The sequence below is a fragment of the Callorhinus ursinus genome, unplaced genomic scaffold (assembly GCF_003265705.2).
Source record: "Callorhinus ursinus isolate GAN/ISIS: 27379988/994484 unplaced genomic scaffold, GSC_fseal_2.0 scaffold3, whole genome shotgun sequence".
Taxonomy (NCBI): Eukaryota; Metazoa; Chordata; class Mammalia; order Carnivora; family Otariidae; genus Callorhinus; species Callorhinus ursinus.
In genome coordinates this window covers 26,629,086-26,653,534 of record NW_027397065.1, presented here as the reverse complement: position 1 = coordinate 26,653,534, position 24,449 = coordinate 26,629,086, and the positions used below count along the sequence as shown (strand labels likewise).

General features: G+C 41.5%; 1 protein-coding gene across 7 annotated transcripts in view; it reads left to right on the top strand.

The window, feature by feature from the left end:
• Positions 1 to 24,449, top strand: part of EPB41L4A (erythrocyte membrane protein band 4.1 like 4A) — a 240,266-nt gene that overhangs the window by 187,785 nt on the left and 28,032 nt on the right. For 4 of the 7 annotated variants that reach the window (XM_073889192.1, XM_073889181.1, XM_025866886.2 and 1 more), the window contains 5 exons: positions 5,893 to 5,983; positions 8,658 to 8,741; positions 9,734 to 9,844; positions 17,919 to 17,966; positions 18,957 to 19,034. In XM_073889192.1, the coding sequence (XP_073745293.1) occupies positions 5,893 to 5,983; positions 8,658 to 8,741; positions 9,734 to 9,844; positions 17,919 to 17,966; positions 18,957 to 19,034 (412 nt within the window). The remainder of the gene's footprint in view (positions 1 to 5,892; positions 5,984 to 8,657; positions 8,742 to 9,733; positions 9,845 to 17,918; positions 17,967 to 18,956; positions 19,035 to 24,449) is intronic. The other 3 variants (XM_073889188.1, XM_073889195.1, XM_073889201.1) reach the window with 3 other exon arrangements.

The following is a 24,449-nucleotide window of genomic DNA, read 5'->3' as shown; positions in this document are numbered from 1 at the left end:
CTTATTGGCTATTTGTCCTTTCCCTCATATAACCAAATAAGGGATTGTCACTTGCCAAATATATCTTCTTTCATTTAATGCCACACATTTATCCTCATGCCCACTCTGTAAATTAAAAGCATTGGCAACATTTAAATAATATCAAAAATTTAATTTAGGTTGACAGGTGTCAAATTGAGCTACAAATCTTGGGAGACGCCTAATACTATTTAAATGCAAAGTGTTTTTATAACTGAAAATCCATGTATATTCATCACCAAGTCTTGACATCACAGGGCTGACTTTTAAGAATTGCCTCCAGATCAAGTGGCTAAATAGATCCTGGGAAAGTTGATTTCTGTTTCTGACAGCCACTCTTCCTGAACTGAAGGCGAGGGTCATTTAAGGTGAGGGCACTCAAACGTGAACAGAACCAAGCCACACAAAAGCCTCGTAGTGGTCTGATGCACACGGGCTGGAAGCATTTGCATATAGGATGTTGAAAATTAACAGGCAAGATACCATAGAGCATTGGATGCTGGCATTGCAGTCTTGTCTAAACTGTAGAGAATTGTGTGCACCCATATTAAGTTGTAGTGACTAATAGTCCAGAGACCAAAATGATCACAGGAGTTAGATTTGGCTCCTTAATAAACTATAGCAGTCCCCTGATCAGCTTACTCTTCCAAATGGGACTAGCTTCTTGAAATAAAGCCCATTGTCTTTTTAATGTGAACACTATGTATAATGAATTGGATGCTCCTAACTCTAAATGGTCTTGCTAGCATTAATATTTTATCTAAAATAAAATACAGATTTACAAGGAGGCTTAATAACCATATATCAATAAATGATTTCTGTTATAGATAATCTACAGCTGTCATTTAGAAGAATAGTGAGTATGGCAGAGGTAGCTTTCAAAACTCTTAAGAAGTAGCCTAGTCCTGTAGGATATGGCTACACGTCTTCTTTCTTGCATTTCCCATAGCTCTACATACAGACTTTTTTGAGGGGGACTTACTTTTGACACTTCTACAAAATAACATCATTATCTTGAATTTTCCCTCCTAGTGGAAAAAATAGAAATAAACACATCCCTTACAGTAGACCTTCATTGATTGATGCCTACCATGTGTAAAGCACTGTGCTAACAGTCATGGAGCAGTACAGTAATGTGTCCTTCATTTTACTAAGATTTTGAGGCCTAAACCTTTACTAATAATTAAAAAAATTTAGTGTATATTTTATGAAATATATACATAATTCATATTTCTAGATATTTTAGATGGAAAACAACTGTTTGGCTTTATCTAAAAGAAAGAATTGCCCCAAATGGAGTGATTTATGTAGTGTAGGAAAATTGCTCTCAATATTTTATTTCTTGAAGTGGATAGTGGTTAAATAGCTGTTCATTTTATAATTGTTTAAACTGTTCATATCTATATGTTATATTCTTTTCTGGTGGTCCATTATAATTTACAGTGAAAAAGGAGTGAGGGAAAAGATTTTTCCAACCTGAAAATATCTTCTAGAGCAGTGACTGAAATTCCATGGTGATCAGTTAATTATTTCAGTTAATATTTGGCTTCTCCTTTGCGTCTTTACAATGGAACTATTCTCTGGCCAGTAAGACATGAGAACGCAAGCCTTTTAGTGTGATGGGTTTGTCAGATCACCTCTTCTCCATAGCCCAGGTATCTGAGCTAATGTACAAGGGATGTTTCTGAAAGGTGCTAGGATGGTGTGGGGGGAAAAAGGCTTGGAAAGGAAAACAGTAGTGTACATCAGCATCATGGAGAGTCAGGAAACCTCAATAATGGGGCGTCTGGGTGGCACAGTCAGTTGTGTCTGACTTTGGCTCAGGTCATGACCCCGGGGTCCTGAGATTGAGCCCCATGTTGGATTCCCTGCTCAGTGGGGAGTCTGCTTCTCCCTCTCCCTCTGCCCCTCACCCCACTTATACTCTCTCTCTCACAAATAAATAAATAAAACCTTTAACAAAAAAAAGGAAACCTCAATAATGCATATCCATCTCTCTCACTTTGGCAGATTTCAGTAACCAACACAACCTAGCTTGACAGAATTGCTTACCTTTCTTCTCAAATGGTAGTGTGATAACATCTCACTAATTTGACCTAATTAGTTAAAATGCGGTGTTTTAAAAGTATAGTTATTACTTTTTTAAAAAAATTTTTTAAAGATTTTATTTATTTATTAGAATGACAGACAGAAAGCACGAGAGGGAAGAGGGTCAGAGGGAGAAGCAGACTCCCTGCTGAGCAGGGAGCCCGATGTGGGACTCGATCCCTGGACTCCAGGATCATGACCTGAGCTGAAGGCAGTCGCTTAACCAACTGAGCCACCCAGGCGCCCTATAGTTATTACTTTTAAGTGCACCTTTTGCAACATAAAGAAAGCTAATAAATATTTCCTAATTAGGGCTTTTTCAGAACCCTACATCCTCGGATAGAAAAGCCTAAGTTATAGTTAGCAAATGAGTGTTATATAAGGGTATCCTTTAGAAGTGCTCCCAGGAAGTTCATGCTTATAAGTAGCTTTTCCCCCTGTAGTCTCTTTTCCTCATAACGTTTTTAAACCCCAGGCTTGTCCAGCTCACGTAGTTATAGAGAAGAGGAATACATATAAATAGATTTTTAGTTAGTAGTCCACTGTTTTGAATATAAAAGAACCGTGAATTAGATTGTATTACTGCCAATACCTTATTTATTTATGCTGTGTATATGAGAGTTATATGACTGTTAGTAAAATAGTCTTGACAGTCAAACAATTTATTTTTAAAGAAGCCCGGCTAAACTGTTTCTGAGTGTTTGAGAGACAGCGTGTATGTGGGTTTTTTTCCTGAAATTCTTTTGGAAAAACATCCATCTTGTGTTTCTTCTCAAAGATAATAAGAAGGGAAAATGAAGGGGGCGAAATCGGAGGGAGAGATGAGCCATGAGAGACTATGGACTCTGAGAAACAAACTGAGGGTTCTAGAGGGGAGGAGGGTCGGGGGATGGGTTAGCCTGGTGATGGGTATTAAAGAGGGCATGTATTGAATGGAGCACTGGGTGTTATACGCAAACAATGAATCATGGAACACTACGTCAAAATAAATAAATAAATAAATAAGTCCTTACTTATTTGATTTCAATGAATCATGGAACACTACATCAAAATAAATAAATAAATAGGATGTTGTGAATAACCAGACATTGGTTTATTTAGAAAATATACATAGTTTGAAACTTTTCTATTTGAAAATATTCTTGGATTTGTCTGCCTGTTTATTAATTTTTTAGAAGATTCAGAGAGAAGGAAATGATGCAAAAGTGTTAAACACCCTCACTTTCTCTGAGGTGATCAGTTGTTAGAGTAAGAAAAGACTAATAATCAGTCTAAAGAGATGAAAAGTGAAGCGAACCTGGCCTTACTCTTAGGCTAGTCACAAAGGGCTTTGGTCCACGTGATGCTCACCTTTACTCAGTGCTGCTTCCGTTGGTGTTACTGGCACTGGGTGTTGGGCTCTCCTGTGTTCCTTCCTCTCCTAGCCTGGAAAAACAGCCCCAGTTTAATATAGGTCCCTTCATTTACATTATGAATTAGTAATACCTACTGAAAATAATACCGCATTTAAAAATATTTATTAGGAACAATAAAAATATTAACGTTGGGGCACACCTACTGTCTAGAGCCCCAGTGAATTAATCCCTTCCGCCACTGCCCCATGGCCATCCCACATGGAGTTCCACAGCTGAGAAGCAGCTCCAGCCTAAATCTGTGCCTGCAACTTTGGGAATCTGCCTTTGGGATTGTTGTTAATGGTTATGGCAGAATAGACGATGACCAGCCACTGCCGATGTCCCACGGCACACAGGGTAGTTCAAGGGACTGGTTTTGTCCCATTCATCATAGCTGGTGACATTTTCTGTAGACTCCAAATGCTTTTCTAATGCTTGGATTCTGAATGTTGCTCCAACATGAATTTACCTTTAATACCACATAGATCTTCAGGCTTACCTTTGCATCTCAGGATTCCAGAATAGGAACAAAATTCAGATATTAAATCCATTTCTTATTATGATAGTTTTAGGAGCTCTTCGTTGAAACCGCTGTTTGTTCTCTCTGTCCAAAGTGTATTCATTAGTGTTTATTTTTCCTGATGAGTCGTCAAACGTGCCTCCAAGTGTTCTGAAGAGGCTGTCTCTTCCGGTGGACCCTAAATTTACACTGACTTTTTTTTTTTAAAGATTTTATTTATTTTGAGGGGGAGAGCATGAGCAGAGGGAGGGGCGGAGGGAGAAGCTGACTCCCTGCTGAATAGGGAACCCGACATAGCAACCCAGGACCCCTGGGATCATGACCTGAGCCGAAGGCAGACATTTAGCCTACTGAGCCACCCCGGCATCCCTATTTACACTGACTTTTGAACTGTTTGAGGGTGGGGTGCAGATGGCACATGGAAGGCCATGTATCATGGTGGTTTAGAGCTTAAGTCTCTAGAGCTAGACTTCTGAGTTTCAAAGCTGGTCCCCTCACTCATGATCTGTGGGACCTTGGGAAAGGCCTGTTTTTCTTATTTTTAAAAATGGGGATAATATTAGTATCTACATTATATAGGATTATTTTGAAAATTATGTAAGTAAATAAAGTGCTTGGGACAGCACCTGACACATAGTAAGTGCTCAATAAATATTAGCTCTTAGTAATATTACAAACTCACCCCATGATTCAAAAACTATAAGTGCTTAGTGCTGATTACATTTTGGATTGAAGGACTTGAACTCCGGACATAGTTCTGCAAGATGCTGCTCTGTAAACACACCTGCATGTCACATAGAGTTAATTGAACAAGGACTTTGGGCATCCCCTTGCTGGTCTCCCTTGTACTTCCCAGAGTGAGGCGCACACTATTTGAGAAGAGTCATCATCAGTCCTCACGTGTCACCCCCGCAGGCTCATCAGCCTGTGTCCTGAGAATGGGATCCAGACTTCCTGGGTGGGCCTGGCTACTTACCTTTATTTGGAGCCTGATTTCCAACATTGTGTCTGCTGGGGGCTCCCTCTGCTGGTACATCTAGCATGGATGCAAATAAGTGGAATAGTAGCTTTTAAGCAGTTTTAGGCTTTTAGAGATGTTTGTATAAAAAAAAACCCCACACATTTGAGAACTTTTTTTTTTACATGTGAGTGATAGAAATAACATCTCTATTACTCTTTTTTGCCGTTTGCATTATGATTTGGAATATTTTTGGTTTGATTTAGAATGGGGGCTATCATGGCATGCCAAAAAACAGTCATTTCTTCACCATAGTTATCAGGGCCTGATTATTAGGTCTTACATACCAATATATAGTACTAAATATTTTAGAATCCTGTTTTAACAGTCTAAAGAATATCCATGATATGGGGACTTAGTTAACTCTTAAAGTTTCAAAAGGGCCCATTTTCTTTTCTTTTTTTTTTTTTTTAAAGATTTTTATTTATTTATTTGAGAGAGAGAATGAGATAGAGAGCATGAGAGGGGAGAGGGTCAGAGGGAGAAGCAGACTCCCCACCGAGCAGGGAGCCCGATGCGGGACTCGATCCCGGGACTCCAGGATCATGACCCGAGCCGAAGGCAGTCGCCCAACCAACTGAGCCACCCAGGCGCCCCTAAAAGGGCCCATTTTCAAGTGGTGTCATATCCTAGACCCCCTTGGACGTTGTTATGGTGAGGGCTTAGTACGTGTCAGAGAATAGTACCTTAGATTTATTGGCTGATTCATTATTTATTTAGAATTATAATTTATCAATAAAATGTGCCATGATGTCCCTAAAGTTGCATTTTAAAATAACTTTTTGGTTTCTTTGTATTTTTTTTTCACCACTATCTCTTTTCTTCCATCTTTCCTTCCCCCTCTTTGCTGCTAGGATCAAACAGCATAAATCGGGTAACAGCAAATGTGGAAGATGGAGAAAATGAAGGAATGACTAAAATTATTGCACCTTCACCGATAAAAAGGTCAGTCGGTTAACTGAAAGAACACATGACGATATGCTGTCACAAAAATGCTTTTTCCTGTTGGCAAGGTGAAGAATCTTTTTACTTTGATAGTTAATACTTTTGATCAAAATAGTCTGTGAGCCAAAGAATACTTTAAAATGCCAGTGGAGGGGTGCCTGGGTTGCTTAGTCGTTAAGCGTCTGCCTTCGGCTCAGGTCATGATCCCAGGGTCCTGGGATCGAGCCCCACACTGGGCTCCCTGCTCTGCGGGAAGCCTGCTTCTCCCTCTCCCACTCCTCCTGCTTGTGTTCTCCCTCTCTCGCTGTCTCTCACTGTCTGTCAGATAAATAAATTAAAAAAAAAGATTGTCAGTGGAATATAAACAACAGGACCTGCCTCTCTCATTTGAAGGAAATGCTCCTGCTGCTGGCACAGCATGGTGAACTCATAGTCCGCGGTCTGCATTCTTGGCAGCGAAGGGAAAAATTCCACGTGATTGTTAAAATGGCATGATATCATGGACTTACTCAGAGGGACCTGTGACATAAAGTAGATGATATTCATGTTTAATGTACTGTGTTCATCACCGTGGTGCACTGAACTGTGGCCCTGGGAAGAGGGCTTATAGCATTTAGAGGCGCAGGGCTTCTGAAGTCAGTGATTGCATATGTATGAAGAGTTGTCATGGTCCTCTGCATCAATTTTCCCAGCAGCATTCCCCAGCGGAAAGGCTTTCTCTCAATATATGACATGGATTGTTTCCGTGAAAGATCAGCCTTGTTCTCTGCTAAGACACTGTTTTGGCGTCAGTTTTTCCTATCTCCAATTATGTTCGCGGAACAGCATTTGAGAAATACAATGAGCAGCTTTCATCAGCTCACTTTGTCTACAGCGATAGCTCCCCACATCATGGAGAAGTCCAAGCAGTCAGAAATACGTGACCTTGACAGACGCCTTTGACCATCTGCTCCATCTTTTGTTAGTGTCTTCATTCAGCTGGATTGTGGCTACGTGGAGGAATACAGTTTATAATTTCCTAGCAAAAGAATTCTAAGATACGAGGATTCTCAGAGTTGTGGTGTTTTCCCCCAGGTTTTGCTTACATTTTCTTTTGTTTAGTTCAGGGACACTCCCTTTCTGGATTCTCTTTGGGATGCCAGGCTCTTTGCCTTTGTAGACACTTTAGTTGACCGTGCTTGCCTCAGTCAGCCTCACAGCTGTGGATAGAGTGTCCGCTTAATCTGTATGTACAGGGTACGCTTATGGTAAGTCCAACATAAGAACAGTAATCTGCCATGAAATTCAGATCCCAAGCCTTTTTAGAATGTACAGAAGGAGTTCAGTCCCCTTTACAACTGCATTCTTGCTGATAGGACTGATACCTGAAGGGCCACCAGATTTTCCCACTCAAGTTCCAGACGAGAAATGGCGTCAGGAGTGAATGCAATTAATCAGCCACCCGGGATTTCCTTATTCTCTTTCGCCTGCTCTCCCATTTCCCCTTTCATCTCCCTACTGAATTTCTCAGTTTCCCTCTTCGCTTTCCCCTTTTTTCTTTCTGATTTATTAAACACACACACTTTGTACTGTTGTATTAAGTACCTACCGTATTTATCCTTCTCATGTCAAAAGTGAGATTTTACTTTGGGCATTTGATCTTCCAGAGATTATTTAAGTTTAATCAAAATAATGTATTGGTCAAAAAATAAAACCTACCTACTGTATGCTAATACAATGAATTAAGTGCCTATGTCAAATATATAACTTCTAGGTTTATATTGATTTCTGTATGGGTGCAGTAGGATACAAGTTTATTTCCTTTTTTGAAATGACCTTGTCATTTTTTTCCTCTCTTCTTTGTTGGCTGTTATAAAGAATCCTGCTATGACCTGCTATGACCATGTTCAAGGACATTTATATAGAGGATACCTCAAAAAGCCAGGGTTAAATGTGGATTAGACGTTAAGTAACTCTATCTTTTCCTGAGGCTGAGACTCTGGGGATGTGAGAGGTGATACACCTCCCCTCCCTCAGTGGTGGCCCAAGGCTTCTGATGAGTCCTTTCCTCTGGGTCTCCCCTGTGTGTCTAAAACAATTTGTTGAGATTGAATAACAACTCAGTTATATTTACATTCTTAGGGCAGAAAGATGATACTAGGTCAGGAAATAGCGTTTGGAGGTCATTCTGATTTGGAAGGATGAAGCCAAGATACGGCGGAAGCTGGGGGCCGGGAAAGGTCGGTTTGGGTAGCCTGAACTTGTCCACAGCTGACCTACCTGCACAGATTTAGATCCAGAACTGAAAAGAGGGAGCCAGCCTCATGAGCCCTCGTACCCCAGCTTTCCTTCCTTGTCAGCTTTCTTCTTTTCTTGTCTCAACCCTTGCCCTTGCTTCCTGTCCTGCAGGTGGACTCTCTTCAAAGTTTCCTAACAGTGGATGAGCTGGCTTTTGTTGACTTAAAGCAGTAATACCAGAAAAAAAGGTGGAGGGGGGCCCAAAAGTACTCGCTGGAGATGTGAATTGTTTTAGGCAGCCACTTCATATTCTGTTTGGAATGAGTCACGGGTATAAATAAAAACACATTTTAGAACATTTGTTGAACAGTTTCACTGAAGAAGTAAATATGTGAGTTAACTTCCTTTTATTCTCCCGTTAATTTATTTTCCATGTTTTTTCTTTTTTAAATTAAAGCTTTAAGAAAGTAAAGAATGAAAATAGCCCTGATACGCAAGGAGGCAAATCTCACGCACCATGGCAAGAAAACGGCCCCCAGAGGTAAAGAGAATCATTGTTTTTCTAAAGGAGAACAGTAGAAATGGGATTAGTGATTGCAGCTCATTAAATAATGGAATCCAACTGCTTTGTGACTGGGTGTTACCAGCTATGGACAAGACAGTCAGATTCCTAAATCAGCATGACGGAGAACTTTTGAAGTAGAAATCAGCAGGATGTATCCTAACGGGGAAACTTTCTCCTGGAAGACAGGAACGGAAACTATGCATTAAGACACTACCTGGAATGTCGTTATGATGGCTTAGAGTAAAGAGAGTGTGTGTTTGAACTCTAAATGACATATTAATGATAATCCCCTCTATTTTATAGTCCTTAAAAAACTGTACTTGAAAAGTGTATTTGAGGACTAATGATTCTTAGAAGAATTTTATTCACAAAAATATCCATATATTCAGTTTCTCTCTGTCCACAAATACCAAACCAGCAACACACCAGCATTATACCTTACTGGCTTTATAGTCATGGTGATTCCAGGTACGATGACCCAGGGGTTCAAATTCTAACTCCGCCACTTCCTAGCTCCTTCGCTTGGGCTACTCAATTAAACATTCTGTATTTCCACTTTCTTTTCTGTTACATGGGCCCTAATAATTGTACCTCAGTGCTTGTGGTTGATAGGACGATTAGCTAGGATAAGGAATATAAAGCTTTTAGCTCAGTCAGTGCCTGGCATAGGGTCAGTTTGCCATAAATGCAAATTGTTATTATTACCATCATTTGTGTGTTCATTTCTTACCATTGAAGGCCAGTGAGACAGATCTATTCCTGAAAGATAATGACTCTTAACGATTTGACTTGCCAGATCTTACCTCCCTTTTCTTTCAGTAAATCTTGTCAGCAAAGAGAATTGTATGCCCATGATCCAGTATATCCCTGAGAGGGGGACACTTCTGTAGGTGGGGGCTGGGGTGTCTGCTCCTCCAGGGCCTCTGTGGGCATTTTTGATCTCGTTGACCCTTCCCCTTCTACTCCAGTGGACTCTATAACTCTCCCAATGACCGCGTGAAATCCCCGAAGTTCCCCTACACGCGCCGCCGAAACCCCTCCTGTGGGAGCGACGACTCCGTACAGCCAACGAGGAGGAGGTGAGCTCAACATAGGCCCTTGGTTTTTAATTTTCAACAGAAGCTCTGGGTCCCGGTCACATTTTTGTCACAACTTATTCTCATAATGTCAAGACTGTCCTCCCAAGAATAACAGAAAGATTATGGTTTTTGTTTTTGTTTTTGTTTTTGAGATAAAATGAGCTAGGGATCCTGAAGCATTTCTCTTTAAACAGCCCAGGTTTTGGAGAATAATTTCATAAAGTACTGGTAGGAAACTTGCTTTCTGTACAGTAATTAAGACTGATAAGTTGAAAAATACACGCTATGTTATCTATTTTAACAATATGTATTATATAGTATGTATAATATGTTATATATAATATATATTATGTTAGTGATATAATTTAATAATATATTAGTGTTATATTTTTATGTATCAAAGATATTAAATGCTCTGACCTGAGAAGACACAATTACGTTTATAGGTAAATCTTAGCTGAGGCTTAGTATCCTGTTCTCCAGACTGATGTTGTTGCATACACTTGAGTAAAACTCCTTTCAAAACACAGGGAAAATGGATCCTGTTGCATTTTACCCAGCAGGTCAGGTTGTTTTTGTGATTATATTTGCATGTACTTAATTTTTTTTTTTTAAAAAGTCCATATCTAGAAGTTTTGGACTCTCTGAAAAGCACTCTGGGCAATGTGACAGGTCCAAGAGAAGAAGACCTAGAAATGACCAGTGAAATTCATTTCATTCCTACTTCACAGACACTGTGTTTTACTTTGAGTACCTACATAATGGTATTTTGTGACTTTTATAAGTAAGAGAAGTTCATGTCATGTTCTCATAACCATCAAGATCACTGTGGATCAGGGAAACAAAAGCCCTTCTTTCTTCTCTGCCCTTATTGATACTTACTTGCTGGTCCATCCCTGGTTCATTTCCTTTGGCTTCTGCATTTCCCAGAGTCTTGTTCCCCAGCTTTCTCAAACCAGGTCCAGCTTCACCGAAATCCTTTGATTGTTAAGGAGACAGGGGTCAACAACACCTTCACCTAGTAGGTCTGGAAAGGGGGAGCTAAATCATGACCACCAGTGATTAGATAGAAAAAGGGATAATAGTTGACATTTATTATGTTCCAAGGACTGAGCAAAATTGCTTGCTATATATTATCTGATCCTCATAATAACCCTCTGGAAAATGGCATATATATCCCTCAGTCACTAGGCATTTCCAGCAGAGAGGGATTAAGGCAGGGAATTGCATGCAAGTTTGAGTAGCATTGAAGGAACTAAAGGCAGGGAGGTGTACCCTGAGATCTGGGTGCTCTACTGGCCCTGGACTAGCAGGATCAAAGCTATTTCTGCCTTGGAGCTGGCCTTCCTGAATCCATGCTTGCTGCCGACGTGGCTGTGGGCACCATCACTGTCGCAAATACTCTTGCTGCCACCGCCAGAGGGACCACCACCGTAGCTGATGCTGTGGGGCTCCTACTTCTCAGGAGAGCAAGACTGAATGCCACGGGTGTGTCAGAAGCAAAACTGGTCCCCTTCTCTCCTGCCTTCACATCTCAGCTGAGCACCTCTCTGAGTGGAACCCAGCTGGCAAAGGAGTCTGAGAAAATGTAGTTTTCAGGCTTCCAGTCTTGACAAAACAGGGGAGATTATAGGTGGGTTGGGATGGGGCTGCGTACCAGTGGAAGTTACTTGGCCTAGATGAGAAAACAGAGGCTAGGGGGCTGCAGGTAACTGTCCTTTGTGATTTGGATCCAGATCTGTTCATCTGTAAAAGGCAGGGATAATAAATCATCATTTAAATATAGAGCAGGGGGAAAGATTTCCTGCCCTCCCTATTAAGGATTCGTTCGACTTGGACAGCACTTAAAACCCAGGCAATACCGCAGGGAAATACTTTAAAGTGCATTTGTATGTGTATGTGTGTTGAGGGGGCATTGGGTAGTGGGAATCACTAAATATTTTAAGAATTTGGCACTGCATGATTATTGTTAAATAGGTTTTTATAGTTTTTCATCCTTCATTACTAGTGTACTTTGACAGCATTCCCTAAATAATATAATTGCACATGTCGAGCAGATGGTCATTTTGATTTTAATATACTTGGAAATGAATTTATCAAGTTTTGCTAAAATATACCAAAATTTACATTAGTTTTTTCCCCAAACTAATTGCTTGAAATAGTTTGGAGCGTATACATTCTGAAATCTAGACTTCATGCCTTCTATATTGAGATACATATTTTTGTGTTGGCTTTCTGTGAAATACAGATGAGTAATTGTGGTGAGTGGATACAGGATCCTTTCTTTGGCACAGTCCAGGGGAAAGACTGTTTTGATTTATAGGGAAGAGAATCTTTTTGTCTGAGTAGCCGTAGAGCCTTCTGTCTGGTTATGTGTACCACTTGAAAGGTCTTTTATTGGGCATGAGTGTTTTGAGGAGACTAGCCATTGCTACATGCTCGCAAAGAAGAGCTAAAGCTCGTTCTTCATTCCTTTCTACTGTCAATGCCCTCTGAATGTCCCTGTCCTTGTCAGTCTTGCTTTATCTTCACAGATATTTACCTTGCCCCCGAGCACAAATCCCTGCATGGCTAGAGTAACTCTGACATTTAAAACAGATTTGTCAACACCATGAAAGAATCTCAAGGACTTAAATTTAATAATAGGAAATTCTATTTTGTAATGGATGCCAGAATAACATGTTTTGCAAAAGATAACAAAATTTTATATTTTGCCAGTTGTTTGTCATTAGATGGGTACATCTTTCAAATTCTGGCTGAGTTTAGAACACTGGTCCTTAACCTTTTTGGGTGACAGAACTCTGAGAATCTGATGAAAGGTTGGATCATTCCTTAGGGGGGAAAGTATATAATTAAATAAACATACACACTTTCATATAATTTCATGGTTCATGGAGACCCTGAAGCCTGCTTGTTTTAAACATTCCTGTTCTAGAAAAAGCCAGCCAGCCTACTTTCTGATTGTACAGTTTATTTTCACTCCTACCCATCTTTACACTCAGAAATGTCTATTGAGTGCCTACTTTATGCAGGCCCTGTGTTAAACAGCACTAGAGAAAGTCCCTGCCCTTTGGGAGTTTACAGTTTGTTGGGGAAGAAATACATGAATCATACAAACGCATGTGCACTTATGACTTTTATATATTCTTGGAGAGAGTTATGTGGTGCTTAGGGGAATTAAAAAAAAACTTTATTGAAACCTAACATGCATACAGAAAAGTACACGTGTCCTAAGAATAACTGCTTGATAACTTTTACCATACAAATACCTGTATTACCAGCACCATGATGGGAAGTTTTGCCGCATTGCTGAGTCAAGGAGGTCAGGGAAAGGTTCTCAGAGGCTAGATGCTTGAGCTGGAATTTGAGACAAGAACAGGCAAAGAGAGGTGAAGGAGCTAGCAAGTGCAGAGGCCTTAGGGGGGAAGGGAGTGGGGAATAAATGAGTCCAGAGAGAAACACCTCATAGGACACCTGGGGATTTGGGTTGTTAGGCCCAGTTGTTTTTAGAAGGGCGGTGATAACAAGATCACGTTTGTACTCTGTAAAGATGAGCCTTACTGTCCTGTGGAGAAAAGGTTGAAGAGAGCAGTAGGGGAAAGAGAGAGCCAGCCAGCAGACTACCATGCGAGTCCTGGCAAAGGCTAATGGGAGCTCGGGCCAAGGTGGTGATGTGGAGATTTAAGGAAGTGGATATTTTGAGACCTGTTGGCAGGTAAAATCAATAGGGCTGGGAGGTTTGATATGACAGGTGAAGGAGTAACTGATGTCAAGAATGAAAGCCAGGCTTGAAGTGTGATGCACTGAAATAATAATCACTGGGACGTTATAAGCTTGAAAGAGATGATTGTGAGTGGTTTTTGATAGATTGCATTTGTGGAATCTTTGAGAAGTCCAAGTGCAGGATCCACATGGATTGTTGGATATAAGTCTGGAGATAGATTGGCTATTGGCTAAAATTTAAATTTCTTAAAGATGTAAATTGAAATATGAAACAGAGATGAGACTCTCTAGGTAGACAGCAGAGATAGAATGCAAAGACCAAGCCAATGACAGAGCTGGGAGAAACTCCAGCGTTTATTTGGCTTGGTTGAAGAGAATTACGTTCAGAGGAAATTACTTTTAGAGAAAAGAGACAGAGACATTTTGGCCACAGGAAAAATCTAGAGTGAAAATCTGCTTATGAAAGAGCTCCCTTTCTTCTTCATTCCCAGAACACTAGAAGCCAGATATGTATCTCCCAAGCATGAGATCAGAGAATCTCACTGTAAGAAAGACAGATATAAGAGTAAGACATACAGATACCAACTTTCAAAGTATCCACCAGTGAAATAGTTGAGACTGCCCACATCACTTTGCTCCACATTGCAGTGAAGCCATCAGTTAACATTCTTTGCACCATCCAGAGGGTTTCAGTCCTTTTAGTGCCTAATTCTTAAATATGAAGAGAGAGCCGTAATCACTTGGCATTTGACGATAGCTTCTGTTTGGACAGACAGAGACTGAAACAGACAATGAGCAGTGGGTGTGTGTGCATGTGTGTACTCACAGGAAATAGAGACTATAAGAAAAATGTCTTAAAGGTATAATTATCATTTTTTAAAAAAGATTTTATTTTTTTATTTTTTGAAAAGATTTTATTTATTTATTTGACAGAGAGAGACACAGCGAGAGAGGGAACACAAGCAGGGGGAGTGGGAGAGGGAGAAGCAGGCTTCCTGCAGAGCAGGGAGCCCAATGCGGGGCTCGATCCCAGGACTCTGGGATCATGATCTGAGCCGAAGGCAGATGTTTAATGACTGAGCCAGCCAGACGCCCCTAAAAAAGACTATTTCTTTGAGAGAGCAAGAGAGCACGTGAGAGCACGAGCTGGGGGGAGGGGCAGAGGGAGAGGGGGAAGCAGACTCCCTGCTGAGCAGGGAACCCCATGCAGGGCTCAATCCCAGGACTCTGGGATCATGACCTGAGCCGGAGGCAGATGCTTAACTGACTGAGCCACCCAGGCGCTCCCAAAGTATAATTATCTTGAGAAAAAAATTTGATATCAAAAGAGAAGAACAAGTAGGAATTCTTAGACTTCAAATTCCTGTAGCAGAATTTAAAATAATTAGTAGAAGGTTTGGAAGATAAAGTTAAGGAAATCATCCCCAAAGTAGAACAAAAATAAAACAGATATATGGAACATAAGGATAAACAATTATCAAGCCTGGATATCAAACATTTGAGTAGTGAAATTTCCAAGGAAAAAAAAATGCAGAAGAGGAAACTGTTAAAGAAGTAGTACAAGAAAATATGCCAAACTGAATGATCAAACGTTATAGAGAAAAGCTATGGAGCATTTGGTGTAATAGACTGGAAAATTAGATCCAGACCAAGATCCAATATCATTAAATTTCAGAACATTATAGGTTAAGAGAGAATTTTTAAAACTTCCAAGAAGGGAGGAATATGAGAGAGAAAAAGTTCATGCACAAATGTTGACAAATCAGGATGGTGGCATTGGGCTCCTTAACAGCAATGTCAGAGAAAGAAAGTAAGCATTGCCTTCAAAACGCTGAGGGGAGATTCTTTTCAATTTCGGATTCCAAGCCCAGAAAACTATAATTACGTGTGTCAAAGGTATTTTGAGAAATTCCAGCTCTCAAAAGAAAAGGTACCTGCCATGCAGACTTTCTCTGTTAACAACTGGAAGATGCGTTCCTCCAAAACCAAGGCAAGCAGTCATGAGAACTGGAAATATGGGATTCATCTTACAAAGAAGCAGAAGGAATTCCCTAGATCATGGTGAAGGGAGTAATCAAAGTGACATTTGTACAGCAGTACTAGGGAACAGATTATCTAGATGTGAGCAGGAGGGCACAGGGCTCCAGGGAAGATGTTAGCGGAACTTAACCTAATTATTCACCCATCTCAGGAGGATTTTTGCAGCTCTCAGAGTTTTGATGAAGAATTAGTGATAAAACAAGGAAAACTAAGCAACCTATAGGTACATAGAAAACTAGGCAATTATTATCTTTAAGAAAATTGTAAAACCTATACAAGAATAGAATTGTATTCCTTCAACACTGTAGAGATCATCTGTGAACAATATATAATTATATTTATACCAGGTAAAAATTATTGAAAAATTTGGTGTAAGGACAGAGACCTATCAACGTTATGTTGTTTGATGTAAGTATGTTTGTGAAGTGGGGGAATGTATGTCGTGATGATGGCATGAAAGAGCCATGTCTGCCCAACCAGTGTGAAGGCACATATGATAAAGTGTAAAGAAACAGAGACAAGGGGCTTGGGCACCTCTCAAGAAGTTTGGTGCTTTGAAAGAGAGAGGAGAGACTGGGAAAAAAATGAAGGGGGATATGGAGTCAAGCAGACGTGTGTGTGTTTATTTTTTTTTTTTAAGATTTTATCAATTTATTTGAGAGTGAGAGAGCACAAGCGGTGGGGAGGGGCAAAGGGAGAGGGAGAAGCAGGCTCTCTGCAGCCCATGCAGGGCTCGATGCCAGGACCCCGAGATCATGACCTGAGGCAAAGGCAGACGTTTAACTGACTGAGCCACCCAGGCGCCCCGTACATGCGTGTATTTAAATAGTAGATACTTGATAACGTGAAAAGCTGGTAAGAGAATTTTCCATATGGACAAGATGAATATATCTGAGAGGTAGGAGGGTAGTTACTGAAAGTCATCGAGAAGATAAGAGGTGATGGGACCCAGACAACACAGGTGGAGGGACTAACCTTAGTTGTAAGGACAGATCTGTAAATAACACAGGAGTTGTAGGCAAGTGCTATTTTTGGTAACAGGAAGATGAAAAAGTTGCCATCTGATGGCTACTTTTTCTTTGGAAGGAGAGAACAAAGTCCGCTGCTGATGCAGAGGGACGGGTTTATCAGAGGGTTGCAAGGTAAAAAGAATTTGAAACTGCTTTGCAGAGAGAGAGAGAGAGTACTTAGATCAGAGAAAGGTGGGGAGATGTTGTGGATTCAGGGAGTGGGGGGAAAGTTTGTGAACATGAGTTTGTAGTATAACTGTGTCCTTCTGTTGTAACTCCCTCCAGCACCAGTCAGCCAGCTGTTGAAGGCTGGCTCAGAAAACCTGGATATTTTGATTTACCCATACGTGGGATCTTGCCAGAAATACTGAACCAAAAACAGAGAATTGGAGGAAGTTTTGAGTACTGGCATACATGTTATCAAAATGATGGAAAACTCAGTGGAGTCAGGGAGGAAATGAAGAAAGGCCAAGAGGAGCAGATGGGAAGTAGCAAGGTTGATGAACAAATAGTTCTATTGAGGTCAAAGAAAGTAGAAGGGAAGTCATGAAAATGAGCAATGATAATTAGAGCTAACATTTATTGGTTGCTTCAGTAAGCCAGGTCCTACTCTGTGCATTTTAAATGTATTCATTTTATTCTCATAACAACCCTTTGTGGGAGGTTCCATGAAAACTGAGGCACTTAGTAGAGAAGTAGTTTGTTGGAATCACCTTATTGGCGGAGGAGATGGGACCCACCTTCAGGTTGTCTGGCTCCAGATCCGCATGTTTAACCAGGATGCCCCATCAGAGCTGCTCAGGAGTGTAAATAGGAAGGGGAGGAGATTGTGGCCAGAGACCAAAGTGTTTGGAGGTGGTTACAGATGAGAAAGTCCAAGTGTGGCCATGATGTGGGCTGCTGAGTTATTGTGAAGAGGTTATTAGAGAAATGGTCAGGGGCCTTGGAGGCCAGGGTGTTGGAAAGGGCATGTGAGTGAGAGCTGATGTCAGTCAGATTATGGCAGAACTGGACTCGTCAGATTATAGATGTAGAAACTGCAGACAGTCCCATCTTTCATACTTCACAGACATGCTGTGCATTGTTGTTGGTAGACTGCAGCCTCCTTGAGGTTGCTGGCTTTTTGAGGCTGGTTGGTGATATGTTCTACTTCTGGAATTGGGCATATTGTGTGATTTAAAAATGAACGAATACAAAACAGATACACGTGAACTGAAGTGAAACTCATTTTGCTGTGCTTTCTTTAGCCAATGGATAATTTTCTATTTTTTTTAATATCTTCATTTATTTGTTTTCTATAGGAAAGCCCATAACAGTGGTGAAGACTCAGATCTAAAGCAAAGGAGGAGGTAAAAACAAAAATGGCAGGAGGGACAGGGAGAGGGAGGAAGGATTAGCATTACTCAGAGTGGAAGCCAGAGTGGGGGTTGTTGTTAGTGATTCTTTTGAGGTCATTATAGAAAAATTAACTTGGAGATATCAGCTTTGGCTTCAGTTGGTTCTCAGTTTTCCATTCTGTAGCATCCTTAGCAATTTCTTTTTTTCTGCTTTTTTGTATTACACAGGAGCTATCTTGGTTATCTATTGCTACCTTAAAATCACCCCAAAACTTAGTGGCTTAAAGCCACAACGACCATATATATGTTGTATGATTCTGTTGATTAAACAAGTTAGTTTTGCTAGTCTCATACGAAGCTGCAGTCAGAGGGCAGTGGGGGCTGGAATATTCAAGAGGCCTTTCTCTCTCCTGTTTGATGTCTTGGCAAAATGGTGGGAGGCCTGAGGCTTCTCTCTCTCCATGGCCTTTCTACCTGGCTGGCCTCGGCTTCTTGAGATGGCTCCAGGAGGAAGCAGGAGCTACTCACTCTGTGAAGAGACAGACAGTCCAGGAACTGGCAGAGAGTAGCCCTTCCACATCATTCTGTTGATAAAGTCAGTCACAGGACCAGTGCTAATTCCAGGGGAGGGGAAATAAGCTCTACCTCCGTTGATATGGGCCGGGGGTGTGACAGTACTTTGTGTTCATATTTAGTCCACTTCAGGGGCTTAGGGCTTTGCCGTGGCAGAGTTCTGTTGGAAATGCTTGATTTCATGGTCTTTTTGGGGAGTAGGGTGACATTTGCCCTAATCTACTTTCACGTGTCGGTAGACTCATTCAGATGTCTGACTGAACTGGGGAGCACTGACTGAGGGAGGGATAATAATAGCTACTCATGTTTGGATTAGTCATTTTATTGCAAAATTCATTCTGAAGAACCAACATGAACCTTTCTGAAATTTTTTATTTGTCATAAATGTGGGTTTTTTTTTTTCTTTTGTTCTTCTCATTTTATCTTCAGGTCACGCTCACGCTGTAACACGAGCAGTGGGAGTGAATCAGAAAATTCTAATAGAGAACACCGGAAAAAGAGAAACAGGTAATATTTGATACTGTAGTTATCTGGAACTCCAAAATCAGAGGTTGCTGGTGGTGGTAGAAGCTGTGCATCTATTTCTTTTTCTTTTTTCTTTTCTTTTCAAGATTTATTTATTTGACAGAGAGAGAGAGGGGGAGAGCACAAGCAGGGGGAGGGTCATAGGGAGAGGGAGAAGCAGGCTCCCTGCTGAGAAGAGAGCCCCATGCGGAGCTCGATCCCAGGACCCTGGGATCATGACTTGACCTGAAGACAGACGCTTAACGACTGAGCCACCCAGGCACCCCTTTTTCTCATCTGTGTTTAAGAAGGAATCTGGCACTGTTTTGAAGCACTGTTTTAGGAAACTGCAGCTCTTTGAACTGAGTTTCTTATCTTTATAATAAGATGATTAAATAAGTTGATGATGAGGGTCCCTTCTTGTTAATTAAAAAAAAAAATCTATATTTAGGTACAACGTGTAGTGAATTTGTCTAAGGATGGTAAGAAATGTGACCATTTCTAGAGGTATTTCTCCCTGAAGTATCTTTTAACGTGACATTACTGTCTTTTGTCCAGCCAAAACTGAGAGACTCCTTATTTCAAAAATTTCATAGTCTCAGCCTCATATGTGTACATGAACATAATGTGTTTATATTCATGTCAGGCACATACAGTTAGATGGATAAATGCAGGTAGTTCATATCTTTAAGACTCATTTTTTAAGGCTTATTCTTAATTGTTGGGTAATAATATCATTTGACATGTAATCCATATTCATGATGACTTAATGCTTTAATCAGTTCTCTCTGGTCCCAACATATTTATTTAAAAACGAGTGCTCACTTCGTGAAAGAGCACCATGTTGGGAGTGAGAGGGATTGGGTTGCTGGTCGTCCCGGTTTCTAACCCAGTGGTTCTCAACGGGGGGCAATTTTGTCTGCCTCTCTACTCTCAGAGGATGTTGGCCATGTTTTGAGACACTTTTGATTGTCACAATTGGGTAGGGGGACCACTGTTGGCCAGGGGTGCTGCTAAATATCCTGCAATGCACAGGACAGCCCTCTCCCCACCCAAGAAGTATCTGGTCCAAAAGATGTCAGTTGTGGCACTGCTGAGAAACCTGTTCCCAGTGTGATGTGGAGTGCTGGCCTCCTTGCTTTGTATTTCTGGGTCGTATTTTTTCCTTCTGTAAAGTGAGGTAGTCTGATGAGATAATCTCCAAGGTCCTTCTTCAGTACTTAGAGCCCTTGTGCTTGGCACACATTGAATTGGCTTGCCTAACAATAAAGCCTGTGTACTAATAGCCCAGACAGCATTGCAAGAGTGGGTCATTTTCTTAGGAAAGCTTTCTCTGTGGAGCCTTCTTAGGGGCTGGAGTCACACTAGGTAGAGGTGAGATCTCAATGTGTTAGGACACCTTTCCCAAGGAAATGATGATAGTTTCTTCATTTGTCAAAACCCAGGTGTGGAGGGTAGCTTTCCCTGAGGTATCCTCTTCCTGCTGTAAAATTCAGTATCTGCATAAACCATACAAAACAAAGCAAAAAACAAATAACAAATTTTCCTCCTATTTGTACTTACAGATCAAGCCAGTATCTTAAGACATCTGTTTCTGTTTTGCTTGTTGTATTCCAAGTTGTGCTCATAGATGCTCCTAGTCTCAACTTCTCAGAAGGTGGCCTGTTTAAAAACATTGTCTTTTGGGGCCAAATGTGCTCATGGTGCCATTTGCTGTTATTATGAAACACCGTTTAAAGGTGGCCAACAAATCCTTAAATCGCCTGTTTCTGATCCAGTTGCACGAGCTTTAATATTCCTCATGGGTGTTTTCTCCCTCACCAGTTTCTCCCTTTGCCCTCCCTAAAGGATTTTGTAGATTGGCTTTCTTTATAGGGTCTTAGTGGTGTGTTTGAGAATGACGGTGGTTCTGAATGTTGGTTGACATGCCAATGTACTTTGTAAGGCTATTAATGAGAAATTGCTTTCAAAACACACTCTGACCCAAAGGCCTTCAGACTCATTATTTTACCTGTAGAAATACTGCCCGAAGGTTACATAAGTTGCCTGTGTTTATAGAAGATGAGGTCTAGGGTCTATCTCTCGGGGGCATAGCAAAAACTGGGCAGAGGGAAAAATATATCTTCCATTACCATTCTCCACTCCTGAAAATTCTGGTGCAGAGGTGACTGTGCAGGGAAGGAGGGGGGCAGACACATTATACTGTCTCTGGGCGCTGCTTCCTCATTATGTTCTGTTTCTGCTAACCCCTTCTTTCCATTATTAGCCTTTTAGATTTTGCCAGAGCCCATTCATTCCACATCAGAGATCTGAATATTTAAACTGCAGCCCTTCTGACAGTCCCAATATGTCTTCTGTCTGTGACGAAGGGTTGTCTCCTCCTGTCTGACTTCCAGCTTGTTCAAAAAACTCCTTTTTTGGGGAGAGGATGAATCTCTTCAGCCTCATCCCGCCTTACCTTGGCCAGCAGTGTGACACAGCCAAGCTCTCAGCAGCATCCTTTGTGCTTTTATGAAAGGAACCTGGTAACCCTAGAATGGGGCAAACTGAACCCTGAACATGCTGATGTTCTACTTCCTGCCAGCCAAGTCTCTAAATTCAGTCCGAATACTTCATTACCTTTGAAACCAGAGCCTGCACTTGATACACGCTGCCTTCCTGTCCCCCTGTGGGAACCGAAGCCTGGGGCAGTGGGGAAAAGACTGTGCAGATTTGCTTTTTGAACATTTTGCAGTCTCTTGTATGTCCAGTAGAACTCTGGACAGACTCAGATTTACTTTTTTGGAGATTGTGTGTGGTCTTTGTAGTCTTTGGGGTGTTGTTCCCTCTGTCATTCCTTTTTGCTGGAATTTTTTTTTTTTTTTTTTTTTACAAGGATAGTTTAGATTTTATTTATTTTTGTGAGAGAGAGAGAGTGAGCATGAGCTGGGTGATGGGGCAGAGGGAGAAGCAGATTCCCCCCTGAGCAGGGAGCCTGACTTTGGATTCTATCCCAGGACCTGGGATCCTGACCTGAGTTGAAGGCAGACGCGTAACCAACTGAGCCACCCAGGCGCCCGTGTGTGTGTGTGTGTGTGTGTGTGAGACACATAAGGAAGTCTTACCTGTTAGGTTTGAGGCCACTCTGGAAATATTGGGTTTGGTTTTTTGTTTTGTTTTTCCACAATGTCTACCTGTTGGATCTTAAGCCCCTTCACTGTTCTGGCAGATAACAACGTAAACATCTCTTATTTTGTCTGAGGAGAAACACAAGTGAATGCAACAATGTTTACAAGTCAACTTTACCCAAAGCAGTAGCTGTGTGGCTTTTCACAACCATTAAAAGTAAATAATAGTAACTCATACCAACACTGGGAGGCTAATATTAGGAACAAGGATTGCTGTTTAAACCAATTCCGATTTTAGAAAAGTGTAGCTGCGGGTAAGCAGGTCCGCTGTCCCTTTTGGGTCCAGAGCTGCGGAGGCCAGACGCGCAACGGTCCTCTTGTCGGTTGTGTGTTCACGCCTGTGTTTCGTTCCACACGGTTCCCTACGGCACCAGGAGCCTCGGCTTCCTCCTTGATCTGCCGGGTTGTTGATGTCGTTCTTTACGCCTTTCCGTCTTAGTTGTTTTCCCTTTACTATTTTTATAACCTGGACGAGTATCCTACAGTTTTCTAGGTTTTGAGGTTTGAGAAGACAGTTTGTTACTCCTTTTTTTTTATACCGAGCTGGACGTTGGGGCACTGTCTGTTGTTGGGATCCTGATGTCGTCTAAGAGGACGAAGGCTTATTTTCCCCTTAGTGCCCCTGCTTCTGTCGTCATCTCCATCCCTTCCTCTCACATTATTTTTCCTCACTTAGTTCCTTCCTTTTTCTTTCCTTAGCTTTTCTCTACTCTGTCTTCCTTTCTCTTGTCTTCTCTGAGTTCTGCCTCCGCTTAGGAGCCAGGGAAGCATCAGAAAACACCCCCGAGAGTGTGGACCGGGGCCTTGGTTCTGTCCTGTCTTGGTACTTGACCTTAGGCAACTCTTGGAACCACTTTGAACCTGAGTTTGCTCATCTCTGGGGTGGGGTGTACACTCCTGTCTGTTACCGCGGGGGGCACAGCAAAGATGGCTTGAAACTGAGAAAGGGAGAGCACTTGACAGTGCAGCCACATGGTCTGATATTTGGCCTTGAAATCAGGCTCTTCTTGGCCTGTTCCCCTCCCTTCCACACTTTTTCCAGCTTTCCCCACTTTTCTTTAGTCCTGCCTTCCTCGCTCCCGCCTCCCCTACCTCTGCACACATGGTTCTTTTCAGATCAGGCCTTCTTAGTCTCCGATTCATCAGTAGGCTTTAGGGATCTCATGAAATTGTATTTAAAATTCTGTGTGTTTCCAGGTGTGCAGTTTTCTGATGATAGGGTCTAAAGCCTTAGTCTGATTCTTGAGGGGGGCATCTTTGTGACCCCCAAACATTTATCAAGGGATCATTATGACCAAAATAGTGAAGGATAGATTGATACCGGGAAATGAAACTGATATTTCAATTCACTGGTAGGATTAACAACTAAAATGCTTCAGTTTTCTTTAGAGATTACTTCCTTTGCTCTACTGATTTGTGAAATAATTGGTTCAACTAAATTCATCAAGTTGGGAACCTACCAAGTACAAGGCAGTATGAAGAAGCTAATGATCTATAGGAATATTAGATTATATCCATTTTCACTAGTTAGAATTTTTATTCTTACACCTGAGATCAGAAGGCTCAGCCCCCTGTCTCTGTAGGTCTGAGCCTATGAGCCTTGCTCAGGACTTGCCCAGGATGTACGCTGAAGGAGAACCAAGGGAGTAGACTTCTCAGAGTGAAACCTTTCACAAGCTGAGATTTCCCTTAAAATACCTTGGGCTTAATAAAATATCCTTTACATTCAAAGAAACCAATCTGCAAGATATCCTTTGTGCTATTGATGGAAACAGGCAGTCAGTCCTTTGAGCATTCGTTCACTGGGGAGAATCTGTGGATTACTTAGTCATTAGCTTTGATGTGTTGCTAGGCTTTTAGGATTTTGAGGTGGGAGATTTGGAGGGGATTGGGGGCAGTGATGGAGCAGTTGTCTGGTGTGTTTTGCATAAGCATAAAGGTGGAAGTAACTCTGGAGCCTGGAGAGGATTAGAAGAGCAAGAGAAATGAGAAGCTACAGGCAAGAGCAGGACCAGGGTAAACTGGCAAGAGAGGACCACTTGGGCCTTTCCCTACTTTTATCCTGGGGCATGTGCATCATCAACACGCAAGTCATATATGTGAGGGGGTGTGTGTGTCTGTCTGTGTGTGTGTGCGCACGCCAGCAGGACGGAGCCCAGAGCAAAGAAGAAGGGAGCCTGCGTTATGAATTTGACCCCACTTGGAAGAGTTGTGCGGCGAGCGGTGAGCTTCTGGTTACTCTACCTTCTGA